The 27,056-nt window shown below is 34.6% G+C and overlaps 2 protein-coding genes across 4 annotated transcripts in view; one reads left to right on the top strand and one right to left on the bottom strand.

Annotated features, from left to right (window-relative positions):
- LOC121373925 (cysteine-rich protein 2-binding protein-like) overlaps positions 1–6,117 on the bottom strand; it is a 23,902-nt gene extending 17,785 nt beyond the window's left edge. The window contains exon 1 of one of the 3 annotated variants that reach the window (XM_041500751.1): positions 6,040–6,117. The gene's annotated coding sequence lies outside the window, so the exon portion shown is untranslated. The other 2 variants (XM_041500752.1, XM_041500754.1) reach the window with 2 other exon arrangements.
- Positions 6,088–27,056, top strand: LOC121373926 (nuclear receptor-binding protein-like). Its single transcript, XM_041500755.1, has 14 exons — positions 6,088–6,315; positions 9,177–9,299; positions 9,914–10,015; positions 12,739–12,828; positions 14,579–14,619; positions 15,175–15,269; positions 16,019–16,099; positions 16,551–16,603; positions 16,920–17,018; positions 17,794–17,926; positions 21,382–21,490; positions 22,436–22,486; positions 22,940–23,246; positions 23,845–27,056. Exons 1-14 carry the CDS (start codon positions 6,193–6,195, stop codon positions 23,935–23,937), a joined length of 1,500 nt encoding a protein of 499 aa, XP_041356689.1. The 5' UTR covers positions 6,088–6,192; the 3' UTR covers positions 23,938–27,056.

Here is a 27,056-nt window from a genome sequence, read left to right as displayed (position 1 = left end):
CTGCATACGAACAGAATCACCTTCACGAAGAGGTTTTAGGTCTTTGGCGTTTCTGTCGTAATAATGCATTTGTTTCTCTTTACTGTTCTGTAGTTTGTTTCGTTCTGAGACAGAATCAACAACACTTGGTTTGAGAAGTGTTTTGTTCATAGGCAGAAGAGTTCGTGTTCTACGGTTCATGAGTTTCTGAGCTCGACTTCTGTTAGTAGACTGAGTTGGGGTATTTTTGTGATTCAGTAGTCCAAGGTATGGATCAGAGTGTGATTTTATGGCCTTTTTCATGATTCTCTTGACGGTTTTCACAGCTGATTCTACCATCCCATTTGCTTGTGGATTATGCGGACTCGAAGTATAGTGCTCAAAGTCCCATTTCTTGGCAAATTTGCAGAACTTATCAGACACAAGTTGTGGTCCATTGTCACTCACAAGTTGACAAGGCAGTCCATGTCTTGCAAACTGAAGTTTCAGTTTTCTGATTACCGTTTTAGTATCAGTATTGTCAAGATGATAACCTTCAATGAAGTTACTGTAGTAGTCTACAATGACTAAGTAGTTATGTCCCTTGAAAGTGAAGAGATCAATGCCAACTTTTTCCCATGGGCGAGTTGGTACTTCGTGAGGCATTAGTTTCCTTTTGTTGACATGTCTCAAATGAGCGACAGGTTTCACATGCCGATACATAGTGTTTGATTTCAGCATTCATTCCTGGCCGAAACAAACATTCATGTGCACGCTGCAAACAACTTTCTTCACCAAGATGAGAATTATCATGTACAGACTTTTTCATCTCACTTCGAAGACTTTTAGGAATGACTAATGTTTCTCCTTTAAACACAAAACCATCCTGGATAGTCATCTCATCTCTGAAACTGTAGTACGGTAACAGTTGTTCTGGAACGTTATCTCTGTTTTCAGGCCAGCTATTTATGATTGCAGTGCATAACATCGACATAATCTCATCTTTTTGAGTTTCTTGGCGAATATGTTCCAGTCGTTCCTTTCGAATTGGTAAGAAACTAGCTATGTTGACAGATTCTTCATGAACAGTATTGTCAGTCTCAGGAAGATAAGCTCTGCTCAGCATATCGGCTACATACATTTCTTCGCCTGGCGTGTATTTTACAGTTATGTTGTAAGCCTGAGTACGAAGAATCATTCTCTGCAGTCTTCTCGGGGCTCTGTTTAGTGGCTTGCTGAGAATATTCTGAAGTGGTTTGTGGTCAGATACAACTGTGACAGGTCGTCCGAATGTGTACTGATGGAAACGTTCAAGTGATGTGACAATTGCTAGCATTTCCTTCTCTATTATAGCATACCGTGTTTCAGCATCACTGAGAGCTTTACTCATGTACGCTACTGGGTGTCCTTTTTGGAGTAATCCCCTTGTCAGAAGCATCACATTGGATTTCCAAATCTTCTTTCGGATCATAGTACACCAATACTGGCACATTGGATACAACCTTTTTGATATTTAGAAAGGCTTTTTCATGTTCGTCTGTCCACACAAAGTTCACCAGTTTATCAGTCCTTAGATCCTTGTAAGTTAGTTGATGCAATGGTTCCATAATTTCAGAGAGGTGAGGCAGGAACTTAGAGAGATAGGCTACAGTTCCGTTTAAGCGCTGGACAGCAGCAGCATCCTTTGGTCTAGGCATTTTGACTACTGCCTTTACCTTTTCTGGATCAGCCTACAAACCTTCACTGCTGATGATATGTCCCAGGAAAGAGATCTGTTTCATGCGGAATTTGCATTTTGATTTGTTCAGCTTGATTCCCAGTGTAAGACAACGATCAAGCAACTCATAAAGTTTATCATCATGATCTGCAGCAGCTTCTTTGTCGTTGCTTCCAACGCCATACACAATGACATCATCAGTTACACAGATGACATTTTCAAGGTTACCGAGAGCTTGGTGCAGTCTCTTTTGGAAGATTTCACCACTAACTGAAAGACCAAATGGTAACCGCAACCACTTGTATCAACCAAACGGTGTTTGAAAACAAGTCAACTTAGATGATTCATCATCAAGTCTTAGGTGCCAGTAACCATGACGGAGATCCAATTTTGAGAAAATCCTTGCTTGAGTCAAGTTAGGTAACGCATCATCCAGAGTAGGCATGAGATAGTGCTCTCTTTTCAGTGCAGAATTCAGTGCATTTGGGTCAATGCAGATGCGAGATTCACCCAACTTCTTAGTTGTCACCACCATCTGGCTTACCCAAGCAGAAGGCTCATCTACAGTTTCCAAGACCTTGAGCTTGACCATTTTGTCAAGTTCTTTCTTTACCTTGTTCTTAAGGTGTACAGGAAGACGTCTAGCAGGAAGAACTATTGGTGTAACATTTTCATCCACATGTAGATGGACAGTCCCAGGTAGGTCACCAATTTCGTTGGTAAACACTTCATCATATTTCTTTATGTCATCCACAGAGGCCACCAGGAAGTTATCATAGTTTATATGAATCAGATCCATCTGTTCTGAAGCACGCTTACCAAGAATTGGCTGTAGGTCTTGTGTTATGATTACAAACGAGACAGAATAGCTTTCACCATTTGCTGGATTTTTCAGAATTGTCCTGCAAGTGCCAAGAGGGTTCAGGTTCGACTTGTTCCACATTTTCAGAGTCATTTCAGTCTGCCTTAATTTAGTGTTTTTCACGAACATCTTTGGCAGTATATTAACTGAGGATCCACTATCTATCTGAAATTTTACAGGTTTTCCAGCAATTTCCATTTTCGCAAAGACAGTCTTTTGGGAGTCGCCCACTGACTGGATCAGCTCACAATCAGATTCGACAGTGTTAGAGCACTCGTTGATGTGGTGTACTTTTGTTTGAGGATACTTAACAGCAAAGTGGTTCATTTGCTTGCACTTGGAACAAGATTTTCCCCATGCAGGACATAGTTTCTTTTGAAAAACATGTCTCTTCCCACAGAATTTGCAGAGTTTCTTATTCTCCGAAGAAGAGAAGCGAGTTTCAGCAGATCTGGATTTGTTCTGAGCAGGTTTTGTTCTACGAGATTGCAGTTTGTGAATTTCTTCAGATAGAGATGGTGTCGCAATCGCACCCATCTGCGTAGATACAGCTTCATCACTTTTGCAGATGTCAGAACAAGTTTTTAGAGTAAGTTTGTGTTCTTGTAACAAACATTTGTGAGTGGTATTGTCTTGTATACCTAGCACAATGCAGTCTCTAATCAGACTATCATGTAAGTCACCAAAATTGCAAGTTTGGGCAAGATATTTTAGAGAAGCATAGTAAACATCGAATGTTTCATCTGTTTTCTGGTTTCTCTGGTTGAAAATGTATCTTTCATAAGTCTCATTTATCTCTCCTGCAAAGAACTTGTCAAACTTACGAATGATTACATCTAGCTGTGTTTGATCTTCCCCATCCTCATATTCAAAACCGTTATAGATTTCCAGTGCCTCTTGACCAATAGTTACTAGGAAAAGAGCTATTTTATACTGTTCAAGGTAGACGAAGGTACAGTTGTTGCGTTTCTTTTTTTCATGCAGTATACTTTTCCATACGTCAACGCGGTAACTGTGCTTTTCACAGTACACAAAACAGATTACGAGTAATCGTGGAGAGTTAGGGGTTCAGAGAGTCATTACAATACCAATTTAAGCAACGTTTACCGCTGCCACCATGTTTTAAGTCGACAGAAACAGAATAACAAAAGACATGCTTGTCACATGTTTACTTAAGACTTCTGACTTCCACTCCAGAAGTGCATACCTTCCAGTGTGTGTGAATAACAGAACGAAACCACAAATGACTATATTAACTAATTGAGATATCATAACACAGATTGTTTTGATTGTTAAAATTAGCATTTTTAAAATTTCTGAAACACTTTTACTTTTCTTCTTACATCAAACCCTCATTCCAGCCAGTACAACGGCTTGCGGTGAACTCGTATGGAACACTTACTCGTATGGGGAAAAATGCAGTGAACTCGTATGGAAATCCACAAGTGAACTCATATGGAACACTTACTCATATGGGGGAAAATGCAGTGAACTCGTATGGAAATCCACAAGTGAACTCGTATGGAACACTTACTCGTATGGGGGAAAATGCAGTGAACTCGTATGGAAATCCAGAAGTGAACTCATATGAAACACTTACTCGTATGGGGGAAAATGCAGTGAACTCGTATGGAAATCCAGAAGTGAACTCATATGAAACACTTACTCGTATGGCAGAAAATGCAGTGAACTCGTATGGAAATCTACAAGTGAACTTGTATGGAAGACTTACTCGTATGGAGGAAAATGCAGTGAACTCGTATGGAAATTACAAACTGATATATCCAATACTGTATAGCAGCTTGTGTGTAGTTTTTATGCAGAGTTCAACAAATCCGCTAGCCCAACGTCCGCGGCTAGTGGTTTTTAAGTTCGGGCTAGTGAGAAACGCAAAACATGCATGCATTGTTTACGGTTTCTGTCGCAAGAAATAAGTCTCATGACATGCGTGTTTTTATTGGCTGGGCAAGTCATGTGGTAGTTAATCTTGCACATAATGTTTTAGGCTAAGAAACTAATTTAATTTTTATTTTCTATATCAAATGTTTATAGTAATTAAATTGCACTAATATTTATATCTATATATTGTAATATCAAGAACTGTAAAGTACACAGTTGTAACTGATAGGTGACCACGGGTAACACGAAAATAGGTGACTGCCGTTGATGCACAAACTGCGGTTGACACGCAAATAGTTGAGTGATGGTGACATAAATAAGAATACAAAACAAGTGTCAAAATACACATTTAAGAGAAATATCAAAGTATATCTGCATATCCATACATCCCCATACGAGTTCACCGTTATTTTTTACATACGAGTTCGTTTTCCATACGAGTTTTCCGTTCATACGAGTTCACCGCATCCCCAGTACAACATAACTGGTTTATCAAATGCTGTGGTATGTACGAATGCCAGACAACTCGGACCCGTGGACAACTCGACCCACGTCGAGACAGCTCGGCCCAGAGTTCTGAGACAACTTGGCCCGGAGTCCAGAGACGACTCGGCACATGCACAATATTGTCTATGTGGAGGGCTGGCATCACAGACTGAACCATTGTGCCCTCGGAACAGCCCCTCCCTTTTACAAGCTGATCCCAATGCTGCACAACGAGGCCAGGCTGATTCCGCTGATATGCCGGTTCGTGTCGGAGAGGAAGATGTGACGGCGACAGAGGAAGGCCTTTGTAGATGTACAGGGCAAAATCTTTCAACTGTGGGGACGGTACACAGCTGGTGACGTATCGACGTCTAGGTTTTTATCAGCCTGTGGGAAACTCTACGCCCCTGTTGCCCACTGACTTTTATCACATCTTTCTATGTTCTTTTGGTGATTCTGTATTATAAAATATATGTAGGTGGTCGAATTAAAAATAAAAGTGAAAATGTACTTTCTCGTTCTGCTTCCCGGGTTTTTTAATACACCACTCTTGCATGTAGCACGTTGCGGCAGTCATTTTGATGTAACAGAAATTGGTCTGCACATGTCGTAATTTTACTGCTTTGGCATATAAATACTGTATTGATTGAGAAATACTAGGATAAACTGTTCAATTCTGCTACTTGAAAATCTGATTTCGACATATAGCCGCTTTCCGCAAGTATCAATGAACCCGTATCAATAACTCGGGGCCGAGTTGTCTGGGCCGAGTTGTCCATGGGTCCGAGTTGTCTGGTCCTACTATGTACTATCCTGTCTGTAGGATGATGCATGTAAAAGATCACTCGCTACTAATGCCAATGGAAACAAATTAGCTGGTTTCCTCTCTAATGCTACCAAATGTTTGACATCCAAGGCAATAGCCGATGATTAATAAGTCAATGTGCTCTAGTGATGTCATTAAACAAAACAAACTTTATTTATATAGACTTACGAGTTAGTCAAAACAAACTGATAGGCTATTTACAACAACAAAAAAACTTTTGTAGGAGAATGAGACGGACGCAAAAATCACAGCTATTTGTTATCTAACTAATAATTTTGTAGCTTGTCGTACTGACTGAACTCTTCCTCTTGTCTCACATTATTTAAACAGTAAACACTTCGTACAAATGCATGTGCAGCTTTCCCAAACAAATAGACTGGCAATTTTAACCCGTAATTTAGCGTAACAAAATACTGGTGGCAGTTTATTGCTCTGAAGGCAAAAATGACAGAGGCTGAGCTGGAAAAACGGCCACCAAAAACAGACAGTGAAAATGAATCAGAAGACGAAGAAAGTGAGGTTTTAGAAGAAAGTCCATGCGGAAGATGGCAAAAAAGACGTGAAGAGGTGATTTTAAAATAATAAACGAATACGCCATGCCACTTCATCTGGTGAAACATTGTTCATCTTGGAACCTCATCTTGTTCGTGACCCCGTCCCCGGCCTTGTTTTGTCTGCCACATCCAGGCGACTAGCTAGCACATGGGGCTGGATCGACACGTTCTTTAATTTCAAATATAAATAAGTTCTCTATGTAATAAAGAAACATTATATTTGTCCAAAAATAAATGTCGAAAATGTGTTTTATTAATTAATATATTAAAATCTTGACCTCCTAACCTACAATTTGTCATCCAAGGAGAAATAACTGGTGTTGGTACAGTTTGACAGTAAAATTGCATTTATAGCCATATATTGTTATTTGATTATTCTGTAAAATACAAGAACATGGTTTCATCACAAAGTCATCAAAAGTAAAAAAAAAAGAAGTGAGTTGACATTTTATTTTACATTTATGCTCATGTCACATGAGCCTACTGTAACTTGGTTACAAATGTTGGCATTTAAGCAGTCATTTTCATTTATTTATTTATTTTTGTTGTAAACTTTGTTAAATATACAGTTGTTATCCATGTCTTTATTTCTGTGCCACTTCTTTAGCTGAGTACTAAACTGGCAACAGATCACCAAGTCCAAGTCAAGGCCATGAAAACGAAAGTAATAATTTTGCATCCACCACTCACATGTCCATGAAGCACCTGATGAAAATTTAATAGTATAATAGAAATCATTATTTTCACAAAAATATTCCACTGCTCAAGCATTAGCCAAGATTTGCATGCATCCTGGAAAGTGCTTAAACACGGCTGACTTAAGGCACATTTTCCAAAGTGATTTATCACTCCCCTCTGAATTGTGTGGACATGGAAAAACTTGCATCATCGTGCAGAATAGTTGTTCGTCCGCGGAAAATCACTTTTTCTTGCAGAACACGTACAGCATTCATAATTTTAGGCCGTGGAATGTGTCTTAATCACCGCAAATGTTCAATGTTTCTGAATTGTAACATTAAACATGGAATTTTAATAGTGTTTACTTTCCATAGAGTAATAAATAGAAGCATAAAGCATTTGTTTCTTTTATTTTAAGTTATTACAGGCTGGACTGGTAACCACCTTATAGTTAGTAGTCTGCTTAACCTGCGTTTGGAACCAGCCTTTAGATTTGATGAAATGACCCTGGCTAAGCAAGAGGAGTGTGTTGGCATATTCAGAGAAGCATTCTGTGCTGCACAAGATAAACGTGACTACCTTTTCTGAAAGCAGTTAGACTGTTTGATCCTAAAAGGATAGTACTATTTGAGAAAGACAAATCTAGTTTTGAAGCAATCCCTGGCTTGGTAGATGTTCCTTTTGCAGAATTTTGCACACTACTGTCCTTGGACCTCAAGCAGTATGCGTTGCTGGAGAAGCCCTGTTTTGGGGGTCTGGTTGATCAGATTCCAAACCTTGCCAGACCGGCACAGCAATATGCAAATGCCGTGACCAATTCAGCAGATGTTAAACAGAGTTTCTCTTTATATAATTCGATCTTAACAGGAAGATTAAGATCTTTAAATCCAGAGATAATCAGAGCTTTGGTTTTCCTGTACCATAATGAAAGACTCAAATACGACACGTTTCTGGATGAAGTTGTAGGCCTACAACTAGGGGGACATTGTACCGTAACCAGTTACTCATGTACTGAAAAAGGGTTAAAATAAATATGTAACATTTTAATTTATAAGTGCTATTTTTCAGTTTTATATGTTGCAGACTGTCGAATTTTACAGCGAAATTAAAAGTCAGGGGGGAGTGATATATAGTCCTGACTATGAAATAACATTTTCTTTGTTATACATTACGTAATAAAAAATATTGGTCATTGCTCAAACACAGTTATGTGTAACATTATTTTATATATGTTGACAACATGTATATTTATTTGGTCTACTATTAAAACCAAATAAAAAGCAAAGGCTTTGACACTAGTTTAGGCGATCACACAAACAAAAACAGCTTCCGATTTTGGGATGTTGTTAATATTTTTGATCATTTAAATTTTAATTTTGGACAAACATGTTGTCTTCTTTGTAGAAATAGGGGGTGGGTGGATGCAGCCGAGTGGCTTGGTCAGTCTAGGATCTAACGAGCGAAAGTGAGTTTGATACGTTTTTAAACGAGTTGTGAGATAAATGGTATCTAACGGACACAAATGTATTATTCTATTTCTTACATATCCTCAAAAACCAGGTTTTAGGCAAATTTTAACATCTTTTTTGACTAAAAGATATTTACAACCCTTTGCACTTGTAGCTGACTTGTGCGTCACACACATGATTGTCAGGTTAACAGTATGCCACAGTCTAATCGATTTCCATCGTGTTGTTTTTCATTGGATATATGACATTGGTGACCTGGTCATCACCTAGGAGCACCCAGTTGTATGTCTTGAAATTGTTAACACACGTACGTGTGTAAACAGGGTATGTATTATAAATAATACGTGGTGTTCTCGCCAACGGGTGTGAGAAAAAATATTCTTTGCTACTAATGGAAAAAACTAGCAGATTTCAAGTCTAGACTGTCCGTTAATATACATGTTTGAAATCCAATAGCTGATGATTAATAAATTAATGTGCTCTAGTGGGTAAGTCAAATAAAGAAACAAACTTTTTCTTCTAAAGATAAGGAAAAACTGCTTTTATCATTAATTATATTAAGAATTTTAAAAATAATTAAAATATAGAATCACTGCTAGAAGATATCGGATTCATTGGGGTTTTTTTCTTCAGAACTTAATGTTTGTCTATTAGACCAGCATAGCTCAGTATTCCTTTTTGTTTGCATTCATTTGTCCAGCTGCTTGATAATCCAGTTTGCTTGCAGGTTGAACAACGAGATGTTCCTGGAATTGACAATGCATTCCTGGCAATGGATACCGATGAAGGTGTTGAAGTTGTGTGGAATGAGGTTCAGTTCTCAGAGAAACGTAATTTTAGAGCTCAGCAGGTTGGTTTTCTTGTGTTATATACCGGTATGGTAGTTTTGTAGTGTGTATTTTAAATAACTTAATATGGTTTAAGATTCATGTATTGTATAGGCTTCATGTTTCATTAAAGTTCTATACAAAATTCCATTTGGATTCTCACAACTTTGTGTGCCCCTCCCCCCCCCCCCCCCACCCAACAGACACTTGCTGTACCAATATTTGGCTTTAAATACAATAAACATAGCATAACCAATGGTAAGTTAAAGTTTGTATATGTTACTATTATTTGAACATTTCATTATTTAAACATATTTGGGGCAAAATAATGAAAAAACATCCCAAACAGCGGAATTGTTTTTTAATTTGAATGTCATCAGTAACAGTAAACTGGAAAGCTTTCACGGCAAAATTGCTATTTAATACCAATAAATAGACATGAAAATTATATTTTGTAATGGATGTTGGACTAGATACTTTGTTTTTTTTAAAGACTGACATTAATTGGATATACCTGATTTTTATTTATGAAAATGTTACAGGATAGCACTATGCTAAAGTTACACTCTTCCAAAATTCACTTCTAAATTGTATGATATATATATTTTGTGTATTCATCCATTTTCTTCTTTTTAAGGACAAGATTAGACGTGTATTTGACAATCTTATTCAACTTGAGCATCCTAATATTGTGAAATTTCATCAGTACTGGACTGACACAAAAAGTGAAAAGCCTAGGGTATGTAGCAGTATTATTACATGATCTTCACTCTTGTCAGCTATTAACTTTGCCATTGCTAGTGATGTTCAAGTGATTATAACTGACCTCAGTGACGCAGTGGTTAAGCTGGTAGATAGAGGGTTTGCATCTCGGTACCGGCTCCAATCCAGAGCGAGTTCTTACGGGCTCAGTGGGTAGGTGTAAGGCCACTACACCCTCTTCTCTCTCACTAACCACTAACCAACTAACAGCTAACCCGCTGTCCTGGACAGACAACCCAGGTAGCTGAGGTGTGTGTCCAGCATAGCATGCTTAAACCTTAATTGGATATAAGCACGAAAACAAGTTAAAATAAATGAATGAATCAAGTGATTATAACAAATAAAAACAAAATTGGTTAGGCTTTACTAATGCAATGATCAATTAGTATGAACATCGGTAATAAATCAGTTGTCTTGGAAAATGTTAACTGTAAAATTTTGTTCTTCTAGTTTAAATAATAGAACTGATGTAAATTGGTTGGGGTTTGTTTTTATGTGTAGCGATTTGTAGGGAGCATAAAGAAACTGAACGCAGAAAAAAAAAAAAAGAAGTAGGGTCCATCCTAATGAATATGACAATATGGTCAAATGCTCTTTATGTTCGTTAATATGATATAATTCTAATTTGATTCATTTAATGCAAACTGATTATAAATAATTAGTTTTTTCCCTAGCTTGTTTTAGCATGGTGTAGCACCATGCCTCCGTAGTCTACGACCATCTTGCCTTAATCAGCACCATGCTGCCCTGAGATTAAACAAGCCTTTTTTACTACCGTATATGCAAATTTGTTCGCGAATAAAATATACCGCTAAAATCGCGAACACGTTGTTAGCACCGCAAATTTAATTATGCGCGAACTTATTTCCGATTTGGTATATTATTATTTACCGTATAATATATAGTCTTATCTCTACACACCCAACCCATATCAGAATCAAGCAGTCAGTGGTCCGCAAGGTCACGTGATTCTGTAAACCTGCCTGGTCACATGGATTTGATCCAAATGACACACTTTTGGGTGCAAGTCTGTTGTTATGTAATCTCAGTTTTGTTTGTTTTCTTTGTAACCTTAAATGGAAGTTTGTGAGTATCACCAATAATGAAAAGTTATTTCTTATGATATTTGCGTTTTTCAGCGTTCTGTATCGCATGTGCGTGTTCCATCGACAGACATGCTCGAAACTCTAGTGGTATATGAGCATGTAAATAAATATTGGTAATGGTCTCGCTGACAGCATAGTGAACATGTCCAAGTATGTGCGTGAAATCGTCATTGAAAACAGTTTGGCAAATGAAATAAGGGTAATTTTTTTTTTATTATGGGGGACACAGTCGCGAAAATAATTACTCATGAAAATGTAAAATGAAAGCCTGATCGCAAATTATTTTAGCCGCGAAAATATTTGCATATACGGTAATTAATTCTAAAATTGTCTTTATAAAATACCCAAAAAGGTATTATTAATTAATAAAATATGCTTTTTATATCTTTTGCCATTCTTTTATTAAAGCAAGCACATAAATTACATTAATGTTTATTTTAATTATTTTTTTTGTATTTTTAATGAAAAACAAGTGCCCTGAAAATGGTCAAAAAGCCCCAAAAGTGTTTGGTCTACCATGCCTTTCCAAATTTCTAGGGAAATCACTAATGATGATCAACAAGAAAATTCTAATCGATTCCCAGCACTTACGTATTGTTTATTTAAAACAGATTAGTACACCACAATACTTTAAACAAAATAAGTGGATAAATCTAAAATTTATGTTTTTCTAATAAATACAAGGCCCCAAGCTCCAACTAAAGTCCGAACCAAATTGTTAAAAACTACAATAAATTACTCTCCTACCTTTAATTACCATTAAATTTCCCCCCAATTTTTTGTCCACACACAAATTGTGAAAATTGACATAGATTCTACATACAAGATTTTAACAATGTCACTAATATCGACTTTGCTGAGATCATATATGGCAAAAAACATGCATATTTGTTTATGGAATACTCATTAAGAGGGGTGGGATCGATATGATGTAATCTAACAACGTCATGACATGCGCTACAGTATAATGTAATTATTATGATGTCAGATTAATTATGTCACATACTTAGGAGGCTTGCTTGTTTATGTGGCATGTCACTGAAAGAAAATTAATGTAGATCATCTATATTGTAAATTCAATAATAGTGTTGTTTTTTCAATATTGTACCTTTGCTTTGATGTTATTTTTCAAGGATTTTACATATATATTATTTTTGTTGTTTACAGTTGATGTAACGTTTACAAATTACTATGTGATCATGTTTCATCCAGAGTGGTGCAACTGAGCAATGTTAATTTTAAAATTCAAATTCCTTTTCTTTTCTTTTTTTTATAAAGTTTTTACTTTTGTTATATACTTAACAACAAAAGTTTAGCTAATGTTAAAAGAAATGGCATAACATTTATAAATTAGGCTATTTTTATTAATTAGTATTCACATCTGAAATGTTTACCATTTACAAACAACATAAACTCATCAACCTTTGCCTTAACACAACAGGAGGACCAGGGTTTTTTTAAAGTTTATTCAACCATGGCAAATTTAGACGTCAAAAAAGATATTTGCTAAACTTTCATTGTTGAGTATATATGTGTCTACATATGACGTCAGAGCTAGTTCTGTGGAATTAATTTGGGAAACTTTCATTTGCAGGTGATCTTCATAACTGAGTACATGTCATCGGGATCACTAAAGCAGTTTCTCAAGAAAACTAAAATGAGTAACAAACCTTTCTCAATCAAGGTATGATTTTAATATGTACGGTATTTTTCAGGGCTAGCCCTGGGTGGCTATTTTTGTTCGCCAAAAAATTCGCCAATCTAAATATGTATTTGCCAATTACATTTTGGCATTTCAGTTAAAATATTTTGTTTTTAATCTTGTTCTTTATGATAATATAGTACATGCTAAGATGTACTTATTATTCAGTTTTACTGGCCTCGGTGGCGTCGTGGCAGGCCATCGGTCTACAGGCTGGTAGGTACTGGGTTCGGATCCTAGTCGAGGCATGGGATTTTTAATCGAGATACCGACTCCAAACCCTGATTGAGTGCTCCGCAAGGCTCAATGGGTAGGTGTAAACCACTAGCACCGACCAGTGATCCATAACTGGTTCAACAAAGGCCATGGTTTGTGCTATCCTGCCTGTGGGAAGCACAAATAAAAGATCCCTTGCTGCCTGTCGTAAAAAGAGTAGCTTATGTGGCGACAGCGGGTTTCCTCTAAAAACAGTGTCAGAATGACCATATGTTTGATGTTCAATAGCCGATGATAAGATAAAAAATCAATGTGCTCTAGTGGCGTCGTTAAATAAAACAAACTTTTTATTCAGTTTACGTCTTGTATGACACTGTTTTAGGGGATCTATTATTTACTAATCTAATAATGAAATGCTGCTGATGTCTATAGGGCTGGCCGTAGGCAGTGGTAAAGAGCTTGTATGATGTGAGGTGAGTCTAGGGTCGATCCCCGTTTTAGAAACAAAATGACCAGACTGGCTGGGTTTTTTTTGTTTTTTTTTGTAAGTGCGTAACTCTTGATCATACCCTACCCCATGACCTTGTTTTGTAACTACCTTCCTAACTTACAGTTACCTGTATGATTTATTACTGAATACTGTTCATAATTGTTTTGGTGTCCAACTCAAGAGTATTGCCAGTCACCTAAAATAAAAACAAAGGAAACGTGTTTCACAAGTGGAAAAATGCTCATTCAGTTTCACGCCGGTTTTGAGAGCATTGTATTTCTGTGCAAGGGGCGGAGGGATGTATCATGTTGGCGTTTATATTATATCAGTAGATATAGCAGATATGAATTATAATTTCGCCATTTAATGTTGGAAATATAATCTGTAAAAGTAGAAAGGTTAAACTAATAATGATTGCATATAGTGAGAAACAATATGTATTCCTCACCAACGTACTCACTTCGTGGAAATGAACTCAACCATGTGACCTAGATTTACAACATTAACCGGTACGACAAAACACGACTAATAAAATTTAAAACTTGTTGTCGCTAGTAATCAAACATTTAGTATCAACAATGCAACATGCCTTAAACAGTATTTAATTTTATTTAATCGTGTTTTCTAACTTTACGACAAGCATCTGACAGTACACTACTGAATAGTAGACTGGCCTCATGGACATGCAAATAGCACTTATTTACTCCACGAGGCGGATCAACAGAACAAAACTGTTTGAAGAAATGTTTGGTTCTAAAAATCAGATGGCTGAAAAAATCTTTCGCAATTTTTTTTTTTAGCAATTGGCGACTTTGGCGAACGACAGCGCGAGCCCTGTTTTTGAAGTCTAATATCTTATAATGAAACTTTATATACACATTTTGTAAACATGCTGTTTAAAAATATTTTAATTAAAAGGTATACTTAAATAAGCAATTACTGCAAACAAAAGAAAATTAATTATTTATTGTTTTCTACAGGTTTGCTGCAGGGATGATGATATGTGTTTCACCTTGTTATTTTTAGGTTTGGAAAAGATGGTGCACACAGATTTTATCTGCATTAAGGTAACATGGTTTTAGTCTTAGAATGTATTTATTTAGAGGGATCGGTCTTGTGAACATTTATTAGAATGCTTTCTGTTCTTTAATTTGAATATTGCATTCATCAAATCTAATAGTTCACTAAACCAGTATAAAGTAAATAAAATACCATCAACAAATGCATTAAAATTTTATATATTGAAACTTGATGTCTTAAATGATTCTAATGATTTTGAGATTTGGGTGGAACAACTGATTGGCAGAGCCACATGTTTTGATAGGTCTAACCAAAAGTAATCAGTGTAGCCAGTTTAGTAATGCACATTTGTCTGATGCCCAATAGTGGATATGTCTTTGTGCTTGGGTATCACTAATCGTTCATTACTTCATTCATTCATTCAATGAAGAAAAATGTGACAGTCTTGCAGGTAATGTAGGCACAATATGAACATGTATGTTCCACTGTTGCATGAAAATTTACTTACCTGCAAACTTTGGCTTTTCTGAAAATTAGCTTTGAAGTGTATGTTATAGTCATTTTACCTTTGTATAATAAAAATCTAAATATTTGTTTTACAGTTATCTACATTCCTGTGATCCTCCAATAATTCATGGCAATTTAACCTGTGATACCATTTTTATTCAACACAATGGACTCATCAAAATTGGGTCAGGTATGTAGGTTACTTAAGTATTACTTGCACAACTAAAATAATGTTCTTTTCTGGGTGTTTTATATCTTAAAAATGTTGTTTAATTTGATCTTGAATAATCATATATTAGACATAATTATATTTTGGAATTGTTATTTTTTTTTAAGCAGGACTTCTAAATTTTTTATATAATCCACTAGCCATGGGATCAGTGATTTAAAAAATATACTTGTCACAATTAAAATTTCACTAGCCCTACTTTACTTTAAGCTAATACGATTTTACTAAATAACTTAATGATGAGATATTTATGTCACCTAATGAGTGAAATAGAGCTTAAAAACACTAGGGGTTGGGCAGGATATTCATATTCACACAAAAAATGACAATAGTAGTTATTTACTAGCCCAACATTGAATATCACTAGCCATGGGACTGGGGCTACCATAATCTAGAAGCCCTGTTTTAACTTTAAAATTAATAGATATATGTTGTGAGGATGTTTTTCAATGTGAGTTACCTTTGAACTAAAAAGCCTGATAAAATGACAGTCCTTTTTGTTTATACTTTTGACAGTCACTATGAAATAAGCTAGATTAATTTTATCAAATAGTTTTATTTGTGTACACATAATATATTTTAAAAATTTAATTGTTGGTTGTGGTGGGGAGCACAATAGCTTTTTAATAATTACTGGTTCTTATTCATAATATTACGTTTGTATTTTAGTCTCACTAATGAACTGAAATAAATATTATTGTTAATTTCAGTTGCACCTGATGCAATTCATCTCCATGTGAAGACATGTCGAGAAGACATAAAGAACATGCATTGTATTGCACCTGACCCAGGTATAGCTGGGAAATCTATACCAGTTTACTGGTAGTTTGTTTTCATTTTATGCCTAATTGTTTACTTATATCCTCAGCTTCAATTAATGGTTTGCTTCTTTGTTCCATTTGTTGTCTTTCAAAGTTAATTTGTATTTGTTAATGTTTGCAGTTATTTCAGTTTGATTTTCCAATAAGCAATAATTTGCATCTTCCAACAATTAAGTCCAATTTATTTGAACATAATTTGTTTCATGAATAAAATATGCTCATCAAATTCGAACATCATATATATGTTCTATAAACGGAAAAGTGTAAATGCACAGACACACAATCATACATTCACAGTATTAAAATTTTGTGAAACAAAAACAGAAGGAAGAAGAAGGAAATGTCTTATTTAACAACGCACTCCACACATAAAACAAAAACAGTTTCGTTCATCTAATTTAATCAATGTTTGTGCTTTCAGATCCTATAACAACAAAAGTTGATGTATATTCATTTGGAATGTGTTCCCTAGAAGTAAGTTCTAAATCTGTAAAACTTACTTTATTACTTAAAATCCTAACACATTGGATATATGTTATTTTTCACTCTATGATATAAAGTCTTAATGTATATCATTGGGTCAGTGACTCAAAACCTCAAATATCATCAGTATTTAAATATTATAAAATAAAATAAAATATCTCGATTTGGCGGGGTTTTTAAAAAACATAATTGTACCTTTAATTATTAAGTATTGATGGTGGTGGGTTTTTAAACAAAAATTAAATTTGAGTTTAAGAAATATTTGCATCATATGCCACATTTTCAATAATTATTGGATTTTTTTCAGATGGCATCTCTTGGTATACAGGGTAATGCTGAGAACAAGCAAATCACACCGGATGCAATTCTGTACACACTTGAAATTCTTGATAATCCCATGCAAAGAGTAAGAAATGTATGAGCTATCATCCATGCCTTTTTGTTCCACTTGTATTATGGATTTTCAGTCCATATACTATTGGATACATGTTAGGTTACCTCAGAATTCATTGTTGTGACATTCTAATGGGGTTCAACTTCAAAATAATTATTTCCTTTGTTTTTGAATGCTATAAAGTGTTTTTTGCATTACCTTTTTGGTTAATTTAGCAAAACAAAAATTGGCCAATAAAGCCACATGTGACAGTTGGTTTGTTATCAAGACCATTCTGCTAAACAGATTTTTGTCAAACTTCGAATTTATTTTTGTTAACACTTTTTATGTTTCAGTTTTTTATTTTTTATTATTACTAAAAAACCGTTTAGATATACATTTCTTGTAGCTTGATATTTAGATAAGCATTCTTATTGGGATGCATTTTATGTTGTATAATTTAAATAATTGAAAAATCCAACTTTTGAATTTAGGGACTTTTATTATGTGTGATCATCATCTTAATTTTTAAGTTCATTGATATGAAATATTAAATTCATATGTCAAAAAACACCAAGAATAAAGAAACAAAAAATTAAGTAAAATGTTGTGGTCAACTATTTGAAATAAAACTTGCTTTAAACCACCTGTAATAAAATGAAACTGAAATAAATACACATTGAAAGTTATATTGCTGTTCAAACGAGATTAAAAGATTAATTGGTGTTTCTTTTTGTTGCATATAATGTGATGCATTTACCTTCAGATTCAGCCAATGTTGATGTTTGATGTTTTATTTTGCTTGTAGAGTTTTATTACAAAGTGTATAGAGAAAGATCCACACAATCGGCCAACTGCTCGAGAGCTTCTTTTTGAAGAGATATTGTTTGAAGTCCATGCCCTCAAGCTGTTAGCAGCACATGTACTTATCAAAAACTCATGTATGTATTCAGCCCATTTATTAGCGCATGCCCCATCCCACCAACAGGCATGAAGTAGTTCAGCCTATCTCCTGCCAGTACTTTTGTCTTTGGTTTGATCTGTTATAAATGTAGTTATTATCACACTTTTTAATGTAGTTAGCCAGTCTCCTGCCTTGCCTTTAGGTTTAGTTGTCTTTCACAGACTTAAGCAGCCTCATTTTAGTCTGGCAGATACGTGCAATATTTGAGGGAATTGTGCCTTTGATGATACAAGCATGAGCTTTGGCACACTGTTAGAGCATACCCTAAAAAGATTTTTAGCTATAGGGTCATCGCAGATATGTCCTATGGCCATAATGGTGGCCATTTTACATTTTGTCTTTTTTGTATGAGGGATATAGCTAGGTCAGCCAAGCACTCGCCTGAGGCACTTTAGTCGTAGGATCGAACCCCCTTGGTGGACCCATTCTCAGATTTTTTGCTCCCTCTTTCCAACCAGTGCCTAATGATCGGTATAGCAAAGGCCGTGGTATGTACTAACCTGTTCGCAGGAAAGTGCATATTAAAGATACTTCTCTCCTAATGGAAAAATGTAGCAGATTTTCTCTAAGACTAAATATCAGAATTATTGCAAGCTTGAAATCCAATAGCTTTTGTCCCGAGGAACAAAGTTGAGTTTAGTTTTAGGGCTCTTGATTGAAATGTCAGGGCTATCTCTGGGTGAGCAAAACAATTTGCCAAATTATCTTTAAATATGCCAAATCCACTGTTAATTTTCAACAAAATAACTATTATTACATGAAATGTTTTCGCCAAATAAAAATAAAATGTGCAAATTGTTCCTGCAATTGGCGAATTTGGCGAGTGGCAAAGCTAGCCCTGAATGTGATGGGTCCATAGGATCAATCCTTCTTGATGGATACATTGGGTTATTTCCCATTACCCAATAGTGTTCCACAACTGGTATATCAAAGCTAACATGGTATATTTGTGACAAAGTGTGTTTAAAAGAGACTCCTTGCTACTAATTGGTAAGAGTGGCCCAAGAGGTGATTTTGGCTTATCTTCTAAACCAGTAAAAGAGTCACTTTTTACAAGAGACCTGTCTGTGGTATGTTCTGTCTTGACTGTGAGCAAGTGAATATAATAGATCCCTTGCTGCTAATGGAAAAATGTAGGCGGTTTCCTCTAAAGACTACCGTATTTTCCCATGTATTATGCGCACCCCCCATTTTGAACGTTTATTCCAAGAAAAAAAACATGAACCACAATATAATGCGCACCGTTTTTTTAAACCACAAAATCGACAGTGAATGCAAGATGTACCATTTTCCCCGTCACCAAAATTAACGAAAAGCGAAAGAAGCGGTATATTCAAGAAACCAAGAAACAAAACTTAAGTTAGGTATTTGAGTACATAGACCTACATGTCACATTAAACAAAGGCTAGTACTTGTGTACTTACATGTCACAGACTCACACGTGCATAAATCAAAACAAAGTTATATACCCCATACACTGTAAATGACCCCCATTTTTAACCTGTATTTTCTGGAAAAAAAGTGCGCATAATACACGGGGGGGGGAAATACGGTACATGTCAAAAATTACCAAAAGTGGCATCCAATAGCCGATGATTAATAAATCAATGTGCGCTAGTGGTGTTATTAAACAAAATAAACTTTTAACTGTAAACTCTCGCAAAAAAATAAAAAATTGCAGGAATTATGTAATGTTGCTTTAGAGAGCTTTTTGAATTGGACCTCAAATATTCAACAGATTCTGATTAAACAGTGTGGTCTGATTAAACAGAACATTGTTTACTTGTAAAGAATCAAATTGCTGTTTCCTCTTTTGATCTGTTGTAAATCTGCTGACAGTATATGTGCAGGTCTACAAAATACCTTCAGTGTCTTTTTTTTCTTTTTTCTTGCTCTGTTGTTGAGGTGTTGCATGATATTTATATATTTATCACTAATGGAATAGTTAAAAATAAAATGACTGTTGGAATGTTACTTTGAAAGCTGTGGATCACTAATAATAGTTTTTTGAAGTTCTTTCTGACTTATTCAGTTTTGAATACTGTATTTTTTTAAATAATCCTAATAATGTTGTCACAGTCACAGAAACAAACATGCTCATAAATTCATAATATGCAGGGCTTCTAGAATTTCTATAAAATCCATTTGCCACGGGATCAGTAATTTAAAAATTTTACTAGCCACGATTAAAAATTCACTAGCCCTACATTACTTCTAGTTAATTTAGTTTGATTAAATAATAGTAATAATTGGATATGTCACCTAAAGAGGGAGATATAGCTTAAAGGGACATACCCTAGTTTCAACCCGTGAAAATTAACACTAAGTTTAGTTAATCTACAAACCTGTAACACATTTGGATAAAGTTACAATTGAGTGAAACATGAGTCTGTGACTTTGAAATGGTGAAATATCCTCTAAAACTCGACTAAAACTCGACTCCATAACTGTTACTTCTCAGACACACGTGCGTTTTTTAAAATATGCGAAATGCCTTTTGTGATATTAAAAACACTAGGATGTCCAAAAACACTTCGAATGTACGGAAATGAATAATCTAAACAATACAATCTAAGTAAAGTATGATTTCAGTTATCAAAAACAGCTCTAATTGTAAAACACATGCCATAGTGTTTAAAAACTAGGGTATGTCCCTTTAAAAACACTGACAATGGGGTTTTGGGGTGAGGGCAGGATATTCATATTTACAAAATAGACTTCAGGCAACACACCACCATGGGTCGTTTCGGTACTTGCTGTAGCAGCTTAATATAGTCTGGTTTAGGAAATAGTTCCTCATAAAACAAAATACTACAAAATTCTGATATGCTTTTTAAAATCTTTCTCTGATGATTACTCGTAGGTTGACCTCTGTAGTATTTAAATAACCCATTGGTTTGAAGTTACATGTTATATGTAGTACTAACTGATAACAACTGTGCAAGTGGTATGGGCCATTAATTGAAAACAATTGTGGTCGACCTATGTTGACTTTTTACATGGTACATGTCAGTAGAGAGCATTCCCAAAAATTAGTAGTCACATGACCCTCTTGACAGTGTTGTATTTTTCACAGTATATATCCTGACCTAGAAATTGTATTGAACTGCATGGAGTAATTAATGGTAATGTGTAACCTTAACTGTAACATTTTACACACAAAAAATCACTAGCCATCAAGCATGGCAATAGTAGTTATTTACTAGCCCAAAATAGAATATAACTAGCCATGGGAGTGAGGCTACCATAATCTAGAAGCTCTGTAATATGTAAGAGAAAAAATGATTTTTGAAGATAATTTGAATAATTTATTTTTTTCCAATACCTGATTGACAAATGCAAGGTTTTATTTGACTTTTAATTAAGTAATAGTTTCTTTAACTGGAAATGAAAGATGTCTAACCATTACATTCCCCTTTTTTTTATTTACAGCCAATCTTCCAGAAAATATTACTGATGACACAATGTCTTCCAAAAACCAGCCAAACAAAGTGCTGGCTGTAATAGCTGCAGGAAAGGACCGTGGTATTGTGGAGTGGAGGTGTGTTGTTTGTAACTTAGTAATAGTGTTATATTTTTGTGGCCTAACAACCCAACAATGCTGTGGTCTGTCATGTTAGGCCTGGGCGTCCCTTCAGTGTGGCCATCTGTCTTGATTAGTTAAGAACACATGCTTTGGTGACTGATGGACAACAATTCTGTATTGTTTTGGCCATTAAATGGGACTAGGTTTCATCTCCGTCTGTCTGTCTGTCCATAGGTCTGTCCCACATATACGTTTCCAGATGAAATTTTATGTATAACTTTATCATGTACTGTTTGACTTTCATGGCGATGTACCCATTTTTAACAGATTTATGGCGCTTAAACTTAGGAGATATGAAATTTTGCTTTTTGGACTAAACATATTGAGATGAAATTTTTTATATAGCTTTATCATGTTGTGTTATAAATCAAGTTTAACTTTCATGGCGATTTACACATATTTTACACAGTTATGGCCCTTGAATTTGGGATATACACAAATTTGTTATGCCTGGTAGGGAATATGTATTGCTTTAGCAGTACACTCAGAATGCTTGGGGTTTTTTAAATGACATATGGTGAACATAATTTGAATTATGTTGTAATTGTTGAATGTGTTTATGAAAAGTAAATGTATACCCCACACATTGACATAGTTTGGTCATGTATGGAAATTAAAATGTATTTAAATATGTAGAATAGATCATTCATATTAGTTTCTTTTTGTGAAGCACCATTTTTCAGTTTTCCATTGTTATCTCCAGTCTGAGTATGATACTCTGTTAAACATATTAAAGTACTTGAATTGTACGTTTTAAATGTTGGATGCTACATCAGGGTACACGAATGATGATATGTTTTTTGACTTGCATTAAGCATCAATATTATAGGATGGGAAGTGAAAATTGCAGATTAATATTGAACACATTTAAATTAATATTTTTTTCTCCATTCTTTGTAGGTTGTCACAAGTGCCTGCCCTCGAGTTAGAAAAATACCTTGAAGATGTTAGGTAATATTATCTCTTGTTTTGTCACAGCCCTTGCGACAGATTTTCGTATACTATGGATAGCCAGAGACAGTATAATTAGTAATGTTCTTAGACGAATGGATTTCAGATCTTACAGTACTCTTTATATGACATAAATGTCTACAGTTTATTAGCATCATTTATCTGTTGCCAAAAGTTTAATATGTTTTATTGCCAAAAAAAAAGAGAGCAAAATTGTTGCTAAATAAATGTAGGTTAATGTCTAATAAAATTATTTTTTAAAATTATATCTTTTTCATTTCTGAGAACAGACATTTATCAGAAATTTATGATTTTAAACTTTTCCAGTCCTTGTTCTTTTATTAAAAATCTATCAATAACCCTTTACTTGTCAAGCCACTGCAGAGGTTTTCAAATTTTATATCCATGATCTTTTTCATCTCTGTATTATATTTATTTTTGTTTATTTCTTAGAAATGGCATTTATCCCTTAACGGCTTATGCCATGCCACAACCACCGTCACGGCCTCGAGCGAAAACCCCTGAGATGAAAGAGTCGGTCAAGTCAGAGACTCCAGAACAAATGGATATGGAAACGAGGCTGGTGACCAGCATGTCTTGTTGTATCAAGAAGCCCGAGGAGGAAGGAGAAAACATACAGATGACGATAATGCTGCGAATGGACGACAAGATGAACCGACAGCTGCAGTGTGAAATATCAAAGGAGGACAACTCCTCTGCTCTAGCTGAGGAGCTGGTGCATTATGGGTTTATTAATGAGGTGCATAATATTATGTTTTTGTTCATTACATTGATTTGGTATTCTAGGTAAAGGAAAATGTAGTTTATTGGATTTTATTCCAACTGGAGTGGACTAAAGGTTTTATCAGTCTTATCTGTCTGTCTGTCTGTCTGTCCAACATAGTTTTCCTGGGGGTTTTGGTAATGCCTCAAGTTATTGAGCTGAAATTTTGTGTGTAGCTTTATCTTATAGTTAGATATGATCTTTGACTTCCATGGGGAGAAGCCCATTTTCTGGACAAAATTATGGCCCTTAAAAGTAGATGTGAAAATTTGTTGGGTACATTAGTGAAACATGTATTGCTTTAACATTACTCTCCGAATGCATGTTATACTGTGGATATTGATGGTATCTGTGTATGTCCCCCCATCACATTTGTATAAATGCTTTTATAAATATTAGTTTGTAAGAAAACTATATATTAAATAGCCACAGATAACATTAATTAAGATGTCTACTTAATGTAGACTAGGAGAATAGTAAGGTGGTCTCTAAAGACATTCAGGTTCGACTTGATATGAGAAACTGTTAGCCACCAAATACAATCTAAAACTAAATGTTTTAATTTTGTTTTCAGCTGGACAGAGAGAAGGTGGCAAAGATGATCGAAGATGAAATGAAACCTGAATACTTTACAGAGAATGTGTCGCCGGTTGTCGCCGTCACATAGTACAGGTTGTTCAGTGCTGGCTTCATTTACTTCAGTACAACCCGTTTTAATTCAGTACAGCCTGAAAAACAACTAGTCATCGCTTACAATCATTGCTGTTGGTGTGAAAGAGACATGACATTGTTTCGGAGAAGTGCCTTTGAATTATGTATGTTATTAGCATACATTTGGCTGATCTGTATGGTGAGGCACGGTACAAAAGTGACTTGTGATGGTAAACGTTGGTGGCATTATATCTTAAGTCTTATAACGCAAATATACTTTGCCAGTGATTTTAACTGTTTTCTCAAGCATTATTATCTGTTATATGTCATGTGCAATATGTGTTTGAATTACCGAATTCCAGTTGTATAATGAAGTAAAAAAATAATGTTGGGGTTACAATCTCTAACCCATCCACTCACCCCTGCATCCATGTTACAACAATGAATTCATATTGTAAAAAAAGTGGTGTAAAATGTACAAAGAAGTGTAGATTCGTAAAAATAATCCATGATCTGTGAGCTTTTGTTGGCAAGTCTGTTATTCTTTACTAATACACAAATCTGAGTGCATTCTTCATCTTTCTCATAAATATTATTTAAAATCTTTTAAATGATGAATTTAGATAAAATAACAAAGAATTTTCTCAAAACTAAAGCCCAGTGACAATCATTTCAGCCCTTGCCTGTACAATTTTGGCCTGTAAATTTGCAGCAAGGAATGGCTGGCATTAAGCTTGTTACAAATGCTAAAAGTATAAGACTGCCTATTTAGTATTTGATAATCTTTGTTGTTGTATTCCATCAGAATACATTACTGTGGTATTATAGTTTATAGTGCTTATGTGGAGAATCATTGGCTGAAGTGCAGCATTTGTTTATGAAGTATAAGTCCATTGTTTTTTAATTGACATTTAACTAATTTCACATCCAAAGTTTAATGTTAAACACATCCTACAATCTAATTATATTTGTTCATTGGTGGGTTTCTACATTTTATGAGTCAATAACATGAATTGTCATCCAATCCACCCCACATTACTCCATAGTTTTAAGAAAATATTTAGATCATTTCAAGATTTGTATGCAAGTTGTGATGACAGATATCACCTGATAAACGTATCCAGAATGATTGAAAAAAATATACTTTATGGGAACAGAAGTTTTCACTTGTAGTATCGGTGTATATATGGCTGTATATATTTAACACATGTACATACGTATATTAGTGCACCTGCCTGTTGTGAATATTGCAAGCATATTGTTTGGAAATTTATGACATGTTTTAATGCCACACACGTAGGCAAGCATACCATCACAACATTAACCGTGTTTCATGTTTTTGTGGTTTGCTAGCCTTTCTCTGTAAAACTTGTGTGTTTGTCTTTTGTATGTTATCCACACGTACCTGAATTAAAAAAATAAAAATAATATGCATTTATTTTAATATTGTGGTTTCGCTAATATACCCTAAAACACTATAGGTAAACAGACTATTTATGTAGAATAAATTGATATATTAAAAATTATGTTGTTAAATGGATAACTTTATTTTATTATTAGCACAGCTGTGACATTTGTCAGCAGAGATTTTCGAATACTGATTTGTCCAGTGCCTATATGTCGACTGTTTCTGTGAAGTCTACCTTAAATTAGTTTATATTGAATTGATCTGAAACTTGGTACAATGATCCTTTGGGGCAGTCTCCACAACTAATAGAGAGACATTTTTGAAATTTATAGCATTTAAATTTTTATTAATGTTTTAAAATCTACCTTCTCCTGATGTTTTAATTAGATTTTTCTGAATCTTGGTACTGTGATCCTTTAGGGCAGTCTCCACAAACAGAGATATTTCAGAAATTTAGAATTTTTATTAAATTTTAAAATTTTAAATAGAAAACATTGACAATTTTAAAGTGTCTTCTCCTTGAGTTTTGATTAGATAGTGAACTATCTAATCACTATCAATGATTCTTCACAAACTAACAAGAGTTTTTTGAAATTTTGAATTTTAATTAAATAAAAAACAAACAAAAAAACATTCTCTAGAGTTTTGATTGGATAGTTCTGAAACTTCTACTTGGTACTATGATTCTCTTGGTAATCTCCACAAACTAATGATAAGATATTCTGGAAGCTTAAAATTATAGAATTTTTTTTTACTGAATTTTAAACATTGAAAATTTAAAAGTCTATGAATTATCATTTACTGTTGAAAAAATTGAAAATGAAATAGTGGAGCTCTCCAGTAGGCCTCTTTGTTTTATTTGTTTTATTCAGGTGCCTGTGGTCATTCTTGACATGTCTGCAGTGCAAAGTCTGTAGTGCAAAGTTTGTGAAGTGTTGGAAAAACATTCAGAATATTTGTGCTGTCCAATGGACAAACATTGTAACTCGTGTTTTACTAAAGCTTGAAATAATATAATTTTTCCAGTTACATGGTTAAGCTAGATTTAATAGTAATTATAGCAAATGGAATTTTCATCATCACAAAGCCAAATTTCAGCACCTCCAGTATTAAGTCATAAATAAAAGATATTCGTAAATTAAAACAAGTGTGATTAGTGTTTATGGAATTATCTTATTTTTGCAATCAGCCAATCCATAACTATTTTTCCTTTTTCTCATAACAGTTAAAAGGTGATATAATATTGCTATTAGATGGCAGATTTTTATTATAGTACTATATAACTATATAACCCAAAGCATTTATAATTATTTTATTATCCCATAATTTTGGTCATTTAAATTCCGTTTTGATATTCACAGATTTTACCAATCTTTTGGGGATTTAAAGTTAGCATCATGGAACTGTTATTTGATGTGTGTTATAATACATTTCTAATAACATAAACTTTAATACAAACAAATATCAAAATTAATCCTTTTGGTTTAAATATGAAAATATATTGAAATACACAAGATAAGAAGTAAAATGAAAGTGAAAAATGAAGTGTTTAAAAATACCAAATGAACACCAGAAGAAAAGAGAAACAAAGATATGTTTTAGTTAATGAATTTTTTTTTTTTAACAACACCACTAGAGCACATTGATTAATTAATCATTGTCTTTTGAATGTGAAACTTTTGGTCATTCTGACACATAGCCATCAGAGGAAACCTGCTACATTTTTC

This window comes from Gigantopelta aegis, chromosome 6 (assembly GCF_016097555.1).
Source record: "Gigantopelta aegis isolate Gae_Host chromosome 6, Gae_host_genome, whole genome shotgun sequence".
NCBI classification, from domain to species: domain Eukaryota; kingdom Metazoa; phylum Mollusca; class Gastropoda; order Neomphalida; family Peltospiridae; genus Gigantopelta; species Gigantopelta aegis.
This window is presented reverse-complemented; position numbering and strand designations above follow the sequence as displayed.

Coding starts and splice junctions, on each gene's coding strand:
- LOC121373926 (XM_041500755.1), top strand. CDS start 6,193: ATGACAGAGGCTGAGCTGGAAAAACGGCCACCAAAAACAGACAGTGAA. Junction 16,100..16,550: donor TTGTATTGCACCTGACCCAG/GTATAGCTGGGA, acceptor TTGTGCTTTCAG/ATCCTATAACAACAAAAGTT. Junction 17,019..17,793: donor TTGATAATCCCATGCAAAGA/GTAAGAAATGTA, acceptor TTTTGCTTGTAG/AGTTTTATTACAAAGTGTAT.